At 43.3% G+C, this 11,713-nt stretch overlaps 1 protein-coding gene across 8 annotated transcripts in view; it reads right to left on the bottom strand.

Annotated features, from left to right (window-relative positions):
• LOC102495443 (zinc finger protein 606) overlaps positions 1-11,713 on the bottom strand; it is a 40,397-nt gene that overhangs the window by 15,851 nt on the left and 12,833 nt on the right. For 5 of the 8 annotated variants that reach the window (XM_014583497.2, XM_006166742.3, XM_027767586.1 and 2 more), the window contains exons 6-7: positions 5,300-5,426; positions 4,930-5,025 (exon numbers count right to left, since the gene is read on the bottom strand). In XM_014583497.2, coding sequence (XP_014438983.1) covers positions 4,930-5,025; positions 5,300-5,426 — 223 coding nt within the window. Of the gene's footprint in view, positions 1-4,912; positions 5,026-5,299; positions 5,427-11,713 lie in introns of those variants that run through there. The other 3 variants (XM_027767587.1, XM_014583496.2, XM_027767585.1) reach the window with 2 other exon arrangements.

Below are 11,713 nucleotides of genomic sequence, written 5' to 3'. Positions count from 1 at the left end.
AAATCAAAACCTCAAAATGACTTTTGAATCCTGTGAGTTCTTCTAGTGTATCACCAAACTTGGGAATGGTCCTAGGGATCTCTGACAAACAAAATGACACAATGACTGCTATTATAGTAAAAAAACCAGAAATAACTGGCATAAAACAAAGGGGAATGAGCACATAGGCCCTTAGCAAGTAATGCTTAAATTATTGAATAGTATCCTAATTCACTTCTGTATTTCTATGTATGTGCACTATAGGGTACATGTACTTGCCAGATAGAGACAGAGAGAGGGAGGGCAGAAAGCACCTACCAAGGGACATGGTCATGCTACAATTCCTCCTCCTCTGCCTTGCCCTCCTTTTTGGGATTTTAGACTCTTACACACATGCACCTGGCATATTTCTCAAGCTGCCAGGTCCAGGACTCAAACTGAGTACAGTTGGCCATCTGGGATCTAGCTGCCTTAACTGCCAGGCCATGAAGCCAGTCCCACTTGTGTGTTAGTGTCCTTCTTTTTTTTTTTTTTTTGGAGAGATTTTCGCTATAGGGTGCGTGCGCTCGCCAGACAGACAGAGACATAGAGACAGAAAGCGAGAAATCACCCCCCAGGGGGGATGGTCACGCCGCAATCCCTTCTCCTCCATTCTCCTCTTGGGATCTTGGGCACACACGCACATGCGCCTGGTGTGAGTTTTAAGCCACTGGGTCCAGGACGCGAACCACGGTCGACTACGTGGGAGTCCAGCGACATAGCCATTACGCTAACTGCTGGTTCCCAGTGTCCTTCTTAACTCCCTATCTTGACACTTGCCCAAAAAAAAGGGAGAGTAAATTAAGAGAAAATATCACCAAGCCAGGATGTTATCTACACTCCCTTCAGGAGCTCTAGAGAAAAATCTGTACCTTTACCTTTTCTATCTTTTAAAAGCTGCTTGCATTCCTTGACTTACTGCTCTTTCTTCCTCTTCAAAGCACATGACTCTAATCTCTGCTTCTATTATCATATCTCCTTTCTCTGCCTCTGACTCTTCTGCCTCCTTTTGAGGAACCTTGTGGTTTACATTTGGAATCCATTAAGATAATCTAAGATAACCATACCATCTCAAGATTCCTAATTTATTTACATCTAAAAGGGTCCTTTTGTTATATATATAGAAATATCCACAAGTTCTGCAAACTACAATGTGGACATCTTTGGGAAGTTATTATTCAGTCTACTATAGGTGCTAAAGTCCCAGGTACTCAATAGGACCTAGATCCTTGTTTTCTTTGTCTAGATTTTTCTTCTTTCTTCACTATGTGTCATTTTCCCACTATTACCATTCAAGTCCATTGTAACAGAGGTTCTACTCTGTTCAGGAACTGGCATTTATTATCAAAGTTAAGCTTAGCTCCTAGAAGTTAGTAAATAATCTTCATATACCTTTTGAATCCTTCTACCAGAAATTTAAAAAAAAAATTTTTTTTTCTGGGGGGCGGGGGGAACAGCAGTTGGTGTAATGGCTATATCGCTGGACTCCCATGTAGTCGACCATGGTTCAAGTCCTGGACCCAGTGGCTTAAACTCACACTGGGTGCATGTGCATGTGTGCCCACGATCCTGAGAGGAGAATGGAGGAGAAGGGATTATGGTGTGGCCATCCCCCCAGGGGATGAAGTTCTATGGAGAAAAAAAGAAAGTGTAAGGATGGAGGTGGTAAAACCAAAGAGCTTAGGACAGTAACTAAGGATGGTCAGCACTGAGAGTAGAAGAATTAAAGCTATTCATTAACTCTTAGAGAATGGTTTCAGATCTGAATAGGCTTCAGATCTGAGTAAGTGGTGAGACTCTCCATAAAAGCCCCCTTCATTAAAGTGGATGGGGAGATGTTCAACTTGGTGGTATACTGTTACATTAAAAACAGTAAAGATACAAGGGCCAGTTGGTGGCACAGTAGCAAAATGCAATGCTCTGCAGATACTGTTACACCGAAAGACAGTAAGATACAAGAGCCAGAGGTAGCACAGTAGCAAAGTGAAATGCTCTGTGAGGCTGACCCATGTGGGAAGGTACCAGGTCTATATATGGAAACTTCTTTGAGCCTGCTAGTATGCTTGTGCCCATGATTCAGGATGGATGAAGCTGGGGGTAGACTATGGCTTTTTTTTGAAGGTGCCTCTGTCTTTGTCTCTTCTACTCACTTGTGGAAGAAAGAAACTTGAAGAAAAAAAAAAAAGTGTGGTATCCTACCTTTGAAAAAAGTGCAAAGTAACTACAAATTCCTATATGCTTGTAGGTGTATAAAGAAATGCTGTAAGCATACAACAAAAATTACTCGAAGTTATTACCCATGTTAGAATGTCAGTAAAAATGGCAAAATAAGGACCTCTAAAATTTTGCTCTTCCAGGGCTGTGGTTTGAGTCCTGGACCTGGTGGCTTGCTTTCTCACTTTCTCTTTCTCTCTAGTCAAACTTAAAAACAAAATAAAGTTAAATAAAACAATTCTTTTTTTTTTTTCCTTTAGAGATTTGTGCTAGCGCGTGTGCTCACCAGAAAGACAGAGAGAGACATAGAGACAGAAAGCGAGAAATCACCCCCCAGGGGAGATGGACACGCTGCAATCCCTTCTCTTCCATTCTCCTCTCGGGATCTTGGGCACGCATGCACATGTGCCTGGAGTGAGTTTTAAGCCACTGGGACTCGAACCACGGTCGACTACATGGGAGTTCAGTGACATAGCCATTACACTACCTGCTGGTCCCTCAAACAATTCTTTCCAATGCCCTTAATTGCCGGGCCACCTCCTGGCCCCCAAAATAAAATAATAATTTTTTTTTGCGGGGGGGGCGGTTTGCTATAGGGCACGTGCACTTGCCAGAAAGACAGAGAGAGACAGAAAGTGAGAAATCACCCCCCAGGGGGAATGGCCATGCCACAATCCCTTCTCCTTTATGCTCTTCTTGGGATTTTGGGCACACACACACACACAAGTGCCCAGTGTGAGTTTAAGCCACTGGGTTCGGGACTCAAACTGTAGTCGACTACATGGGAGTCCAGCAACATAGCCATTATACCAACTGTTGGTCCCAAAAATATAATTCTTAAAAAAAAATTGCACTTCTAGAAAAACAACTAAATAACTGACAAAACCTGTCAGAATCAATTTTTTCAGAATTCTGTAAATTAACCAAAGCTTTTCAGCAACCAAGGAACATATATTCAAGAAAAGTGAATGCATTTCAGTGAGAACAGTGAGCTCTGTGGCATTTTAATTTCCCTAGTACTATAGCTGGCTCCTCAGTTTGGCAGTAGTCTTGGAAAATAACAGCCCACATTTCCAATACTAGAGAGAAGAGAATAAAGCTGGAGCCCTTTCAAAGCCAGAGCTTTTTCAAAGCCTCATATCCTCCAAAATAGTCATTATTGGACATACTTCATAGTTCCCTGGAAGACCTCACTGAAGGCCTGTCTTGATTCTGCCTTACAGGGAATCACATACTGCTAAAAGCCTCCAAAGAGGAGGTACCTGTCAAACATTTAACAGGGAATTTTTTTTTTCAAGAGAGATTTTTGCGTTAGGGCATGTGTACTCACTGAAGGGGGAGAGAGACAGACAGCTAGAAATCACCCCTCATGGGAGATGGCCATGCCACAACCCTTTTTCCTCCATTCTCCTCTCAGGATTTTGGTTATACATGCATAAATGCCTGGCATCATTTGAGGCTGCTGGGTTGGGACTCGAACTACAGTAGGCCATGTGGTAGTCTAGTGACATAACCATTATGCCATCAGCTGGTTTCTACAGGGAATGTTTTAAAGTCACTATTGCCCCAGGTGATAGCAAACAGCTGGGGCAAACAATACACTAACCAAAAAGATGAAAAGTAAAAACTGAGAAAATGAAGTGTCCTAAGGGGCTTTGAAAAGTTCCAAGACCACCCTGCAGAAACATCCTAATTAAACTATCAAAAGACAAAACCTGAGAGTCCTGAAAGCAGCAAAAAGGGGAGCAATTTATCTCATTGATGGCAGTTCAATAAGATTAACACCATGGAAATCAGAAACAACAACAACAACAACAAAAATAAAACTACCCACAAGAATTCCACATCTAGCAAAAATGAAGGCAAAACCAAGAGACTCCCAGATAAAATCTCAGGGAATTTGTTCTTAGTAAACCTGCACTACAAATAATCCTAAAGGGAGTTCCTCAGGCTGAAATCAAAGAACACTATAGAGTAACTCAAAATAAAGAAAACCAATAAAGGGGACCAGCAGTTAGTGTAATGGCTATATCGCTGGACTCCCACATAGTCGACCATGGTTCAAGTCCGGGATCCGGTGGCTTAAACTCACACCAGGCACATGTATGTGCATGCCCAAGATCCCGAGAGGAGGGAGGAGGGATTGCGGCATGGCCATCTCCCCTGGGGGGTGATTTCTCACTTTCTGTCTCTGTCTCTCTCTGTCTGCCGAGCACACGCGCCCCATAGTAAAAACCTCTCCAAAAAAAAAAAAAAAAAAGAAAAGAAAACCAATAAAGATAACTACACAGATTAATATAACACAGCATAAACACTTTTTTTTGGGTTTATTTGTAATAACCTTTTTTCTGATTTAAAAGGCAACTCTAAGGCCAGCAGATGGTATGGTGAGTTAGGCGCTTGATCCTACATGGTCAACTCCTTGGTGGGTGAGTCCTGGACCTGGCAACTTGACAAATATGGTGGGTACATGTGCATGCATACTGAAAGTCTCAAGTGGAGAAGGGAGAAGGGATTGAAGCTGGCCATAGCCCCGGGGGGTGACTTCCGACTTTTCCTACTCCCAATCTCCTCTCTTTTTCTGTCTTTCTCTGGTGAGTGTACATGTTCTACAGCAAACAAAAAACAAACAAACCAAAAACATCTGCGTTAAGTCTTAGAGGAAAGTTCCCACTCATACCTGGCGCCTGTCCTCACCTGGACCAGTGCTTTGAGGATAAGCTTGCTCCACCAACCATGGCTCTTCTCCTTGCTCTAATAGAGAGATGACTTCAGGCTTGGCAATCTGATTCCCTATGCACAGAGGAAAACATTTGACTTGTGTAAGAAAGCTTCACGACTGCCAAAGAATAATTCCCCTGCCTACCCCTCCCTGGACTTTTCACTTGGGCAAAATAAACACAGACCTTCCCAGTTCATGCTTCATCAGAATTAGAAATTTAATCCCTGGACCTCAGGGCTCAAGATGATCTCAACCCTTCTGAGACACCTCGTGAGCTTTAAACATGGAGTAGCTAAAGGTATCGGGATGGAATAGCTTTGTTTATTTGGTCAGCATTCACCTTACCCACAGAGAGCAGGTGACCATAGGTCTCCAGCATCACATCGCGGTACAGGGTCCTTTGAACAAGATCCAGCTGTCCCCATTCTTCTTGACTGAAGTCCACAGCCACATCCTTGAAGGTCACTGGCTCCTGAAAGAGTATACATATTCCTTAACCTTGGATCACCCTCTCCAGCATTTCTGAGGATAGAATGAGGCTGACTTCCCTAGGGAGAGGAGACAAGATACAGAAGAACTGTCCTGGATATAGCTAAGATTCTGGATGATGTGGGTCAAGTCTTATTGGGAACCACCAAAACCTAGGGGCCCAAATTTGGGATGCACAGTTAGGGAATTAGATATCTGGGTTTACAATAACCATGGCAAGAATCAACATGTCTCTCCTAAGTCTCTTACTCAATTCTAATAATGATGGCTAGTGCGTACAGGATTCTCAACTGGGAAATGCACATCCCCTCCAGAAGTACAGACACTTAATAATACCCAGAGCAGAGTGGAAACAGGTTATGTGCACTGGCTGCTGACCATAGATCTTGGGTTTAGAGTCTGCTCCAGAGGCAGATATGGGATCTAGAAAGGTGTCACAGGCTGTCTTCCAGGCCATAGTATGAAAGTTTTTATTCCTAGATCCTCTCTGACCTAAGGACTGGGGCTAAGGGTGAACAGGATAGCCCAGAGCAGCCTAGGCCAAAGAGAATCAGTTAAGCTACTGTTGAGTTAAAAAAAATTATAAACTCTCATTTCAGAGAAAATGGAACCAAGAAAAACTAGAAAACCAGAAAAGATGAAACCCTAGGCTTGATTTTGGTCAGGAATCTATCCTAAAGAGTTTTCTCAAGAAATCAGTTAGTCTCAGGTATCTGAGTATTTGGGGATGTACTGGGGGAGAGGGGTACCTCCCTTAGTAGTAGGGAGTACATGAGTGTGGTGTGCCACAACTCTCTCTCTACTTGCTTCTCACCTTCCAAAACCTGTGCACACATGGTCCTCCCATGTGGAAACCAGTTTTCTTCCTTTTCCTTCTTTCTTTTGATTCTGCTATAGGGCATGTACAATCACCAGAGTGAGCAAGTAAGGATGTGTGAATGAGAAAGCATCCCATTGGGGGAGAGGGTCACACCACAATTCCTTCTCCTCCATTCTCCTTTTGGGGTTTTAGGTACATACACACACACACCTGGCATGTTTTTCAGACTGCTGAGTCTGGGACTCAACCATGCACTCAGCCATGTAGGATCCAGCTGCCTTAACCACTATATCAACAGCTAGCCCTGGAAACCAGATTACTGATCTACCTCCTTTGACACTTCATTATCAACCCCAAATGTTCCTGAAGGGAAACATGTATAGTGTACCTTCTACTCCAACCATCCTCTGGACTTCCACCTGCTCCTTCACATTTATGTTACTTTTCTACCCAATATGGCCTCTCCTGTGGTCTTTCTCTCTCTCTCTGCTAGTCACAGCTTATAAAGTGAGTTTATCATCTCTAATCTGGGCCAGCCCTTGCTGCTTAGTCTTTGGTGTATATCTTTGTACTCCATCCACCTGAACTGTTCCCCCTTCCCCTTAAGACAATAACTGGCTTATAACAAAGAAATACTTCTACTCCTATGGTTCCTTTACCCTAAAGTGCTGACACTCCTGTACATTCAGCCTTATTACAGCCCACACGGAAAATGGCCATCCTCTTGTCTGTGTACCTGTTCTCAGAGTATGTGTTATTAAGAATCTCTCTCCTATATCTTTTTTTTTTTTAGAGTTTTTTTTTTTGCTATAGGGCGTGTGCGCTTGCCAGAAAGACAGAGAGACAGAGAGCGAGAAATCACCCCCCAGGGGGGATGGCCACACCACAATCCCTTCTCCTCCATTCTCCTCTTGGGATCTTGGGCGCGCGCACACACACACACACACGCCCGGCATGAGTTTAAGTCACCGGGTCTGGGACTCAAACCGCAGTTGACTACATGGGAGTCCAGTGACATAGCCATTACGCTAACTGCTGGTCCCTCTCCTGTATCTTTACGTCGGCTTTTTAGAAACAGCCTGCCTTATATTCACTTTGACGGCACATGTATTGAGAAAAGAAACATCCTGTCTCTCCTACAAGGGAGGGGTTGTCCTGCTTCTTCTCACAGCCATCTTCCTGCAGGTATAGTCCACCCATGCCATTTTTTCTTCTAGCTTCTACTCTGCTGCAGTTCCTTCTCTGCCTTTATTATACTTTTTCCTGTTTCTTGGTATTGGAAAATTTCCCTTTATATTCATAATTTTTGCTACTCTATATTGAAGCATTTGGGGACAGTGAACATGCATTAAGTATTTAATATCATTCTTATTTTCACTGAACTCTCACCAAGATTCCCAATGCCCTATGATAGCTATGCCCAAAGATCAATTTCAGACCTGCACCTTCTGTGATCTTCTGCAACCTTTAAAAGTGCTGAGCATAATCTCCCTCTGTTACACCCTTCCCAATCTTTGCTGGTCAATGCCAACTTCTTGGTTTTCCATTTACAGATCTCCCCAAATCTCAGTATACTTGACGGCTGCTATTTCTATGTTCTAAGGTAAAGCAAACTTGTATTTAAATGTAATACACAGAAAAGTGCACAAAATCTAAGCTAAATGCACTTTCACAGAACAATTACACCTGTGGAACAGGTAGGAGGTCACACTCATTGCTCTGTGCTTGTCTCACACCACTTAATCTCCTTGGGAGTGGCACCTTCTTATATACCTTCTAGGATGTTGGTCCTCCCACACTTTATAAGGTCCAAACCTATACCCTGGCAGCTGTCCAGCTGGTAGACTGAGCCACAAATTTACCTCCCAACCCTCTAAAAACCCAAATAGAACCACCATACACTAATAGAATAGAAGGATCATATCTAAGAGGAGTGAGGAGCGAAATCCTTAAAGGAGCTCTGTCATCCCTGGAAAAGCAGTGGACACATCACTGACTGTCAATGACTGCTGCACTGCAGGTGAGAGGCAGACAAGAGCTTTCTAACAGAAGGATCAGTCTGACAATACCTCCACCTGCCAGTCCAACATACCGTCCAAAACAGATGCAGTGAAGGCCTGTTACTAGGACAGCCTGGTCAGCCACCTAACCAGCCACCCTACATTTATGCCTAGGTAAAACTCCCAGGAGGCTTCCCAGATCAAGAGTGTGAGAGGGTCTTAGGCTGAGGTAAAGTGAGCTAAGGCCTCTTCAGTCCCACTGGGGAGAGGTTCCTGGGCTCAAAACTTCATATCCAGAAAACAGAAAGCAGAACTGACCTGCTGACCCTGGTCCATGATCCGAAAGAGAAACTTGGCAGGAGGGAAAAACAGGCACCAATCAAGAACCAACCTGCTAAGCTGCTGAGAGGCTCCTTCAAACACAGCATTGTACCCTTTCCTTGGTAAGCATGAACACACTAAATGATCTGTGGACTGAGGAACACTTGTCATACAGGAGACCAAACTCAGAGGCTAAGAGTACACAGAATCCAGACAACCACCACATCAAACTTTCTTTTATACAGAGAGATTTCCTACAGGGCATGTGCACTCGCTGGAGAGACAGAAAGTGAGAAATCATTCCCTGGGAGTATGGCCATGCCGCAATCCCTTCTCTTCCATTCTCCTCTTGAAATCTTGGGCACGCACATACACACTCCTGGCGTGAGTTTAAAGCTGCTGGGTCTGGGACACGAATTGTGGTCATCTATGTGAGAGTCCAGAGACAAAACCATTATGCCATCTGCTGGTCCCATCACATACAACTTTCAATAAACTGTACTTTCTATCCTCAGATTTCACGATAAAACAGGACATAATGTCCCAAGAAAAATAGTATTTCTTATTCTGATAAGAGAACAGGAAAAATTCATAGACTATGAAGGAGATTAAAGAGAACAATCATTTTGAGAGGTCCCCAAGTTCTGTGATGGTGGTAACAGGATTGTGAGGCCTCCCAAACCTTTTGAGAAAACAAGGAACATAAGAGGAGACAGGCAGTTGGCATGGTGATTAAGGGAGCTTGAATCCCACATGGCCGAACATGGTTGGAGTCCTGGACCTGGTGGCTTGCTTTCTTACTTTCCCTCTCTCTCTTGCTTGCTCTGTCCCTTTCTGGTCAAATTAAAATAAATAAACAAACAAATAAACAAATAGGGACCAGCAGTTGGTGTAATGGCTACATCGCTGGACTCCCTTGCGGTCAACCATGGTTCGAGTTCCAGACCTGGTGGCTTAAACTCACACCAGGCACGTGTGTGTACATGCCCAAGATCCTGAGAGGAGAATGGAGAAGGGATTGCGGCATGGCCATCTCCTTGGGCGAGGCGGGGGCGGGGGGAGGTGATCTCTCTCTTTCTGTCTCTCTTTCTGGCGAACGCACGTGCCCTATAGCAAAAACCTCTCCAATAAATAAATAAATAAATAAATAAAGTTAAATAAACTAATTCTTAAAAAAAAAAAAAATGGGACAGACAGAGCAACTCCTTCAGGAGGCCCACTATGTAACAGAAGACCTCAGAGACTACAAAGGAAAAGGACAGAAAGGAATTATTTGTTAATATAGGACCCCAACATACAATGCTGGTCATAAATGCAGATGTTTAACAAAACATACCATAAAATATGTATTAACCACCAGTTAAGCAACAGACTACAAGATAATTCATTCATGACAAAGAAAGATACTCTAGAATGCATATGAAACACCTTCACTTCAGTAAGTCAGTTTCTAAAATTCTATGAATGGTGGTGGGGGAGAGAGACAAAGAGAAGGAACTATAGATGGCCAATAAAGATATTAAGATATTCTACTTTACTAGCAATCAGGAAATTAAATGAAAAGAAAAACAATGATATCACTTTTTTGGTCCTTTTTTTTTTTTTTTTAAATTTGACCAGAGAGAAAGGGAAGGCAAGAAAGTAAGTTACCAGGACTGGGACTCGAACTGCGGTTGGCCAAGTGGGAATCCAGTGTCTTTAACCATCACACCACCTGGTGGCCCCATCACTTTTTAGTCTTGAAATAAGTGAAAATGAAAAGCCCTCATAATGTCAAGTACAAGCAAAGATGCAAGGAAATGGGTGGGCACTTTAACCCAGAGTGGGGAGACTGACAAATGGCTTTGCCCTTTTGGAGAGCCACATGGTATCACTTAGTAATATTGAAAACATACACACCTGAAAACCCAGCAAAAATTCATCTTCTAGGGGTATGCCTAGGTATTTATAAATGTGCACAAAGTGCAACTATATGAATGTTCACACAGCTTTGGCTGGAATAGTAAAAACAGTGGGAGGAGGGGAGACTTATAAGGCTAGTCATAAAAAAAAAAGGATAATACGGTGGCTCACTTTCCTAATGAAAGCTAACTGGCATCATGGAATCTGGCCCATCTATTAACATGGGTATACCTCAAAGTTGAACAGAGAATACCATACAAAAGTGTTATGTAAGAAGAAATTGTTTAAAAGTATCGATTACACATTTACATCATATCTATACATAGTTTATATAAATGAATATGACAACCTACTGTGTACACACTGAATCCAGGAGCAGTTTGCTCAGAGAAAGGGTGGAAAGAGAATGTGATTGAAAACTGTTAAAAATAGGAAAACAAAGCAAATATGACAAAACATTAATAACTGTGGGGAGCTGCCCACATCAAAATGGCTGTCATGACCTTCACTGCTTAAAAATGGCCGGTGCGACCTTGACACAGACACCAGGAATCCAGACCCCCTGGTTCACACAGAGCTGACAGGTCCTCAATAAGGTCCGCTGTAAACCCTGCCTACCTCCCTCTGCCTTGTGTATATAAGAAAGCGCTCTAGCCCTCAATAAATGAGCGAAACCTTACACCATCAAGGGCTGTGACACTGTGTGAGCTGTGATACTTCTTTCGCTCCCGTGCTGAGATGCTGCGCCGGTTCCAGACTTCCGCCCCCTTGCTCGAGTTTCCCTGCCCGATTAGTCCCGCGGGCTCGGGACATTCTGGCGCCCGGACAGGCACTCGAGTTGAAGGGATTGCAGCAGGTTCCCGAAGATTCCGGAGAGAAATAAGGAGCATGTTTCCGGCAAGGAACAAGCCTTTGGAATAAGAAGTTCGTTCCTAGCAGAGGAATAAGACAGAAGTCCGCGGCATTTTTGGGAGACGCATCAGAAGACGTCTCGGTGAGTAACTACTCACGTTTGAATTCTGGGTTATAGCTTAGACTATAATGGGGCAAGAGCTCAGCCAGCACGAATTGTTTGTTCAGGGATTAAAGGAAGCTCTTAGAACTAGAGAAGTACAAGTAAAAGTTAAACAACTGCTCACCTTTTTAGATTTTTTAAAAGATGCCTGCCCTTGGTTCCCTCAAAAAGGAACCATTGACGAAAAAAGGTGGAAAAGGGTAGGTGACACT

The sequence above is a fragment of the Tupaia chinensis genome, unplaced genomic scaffold (genome assembly GCF_000334495.1).
Source record: "Tupaia chinensis unplaced genomic scaffold, TupChi_1.0 Scaffold144336_1, whole genome shotgun sequence".
NCBI lineage: Eukaryota > Metazoa > Chordata > Mammalia > Scandentia > Tupaiidae > Tupaia > Tupaia belangeri.
This window is presented reverse-complemented; position numbering and strand designations above follow the sequence as displayed.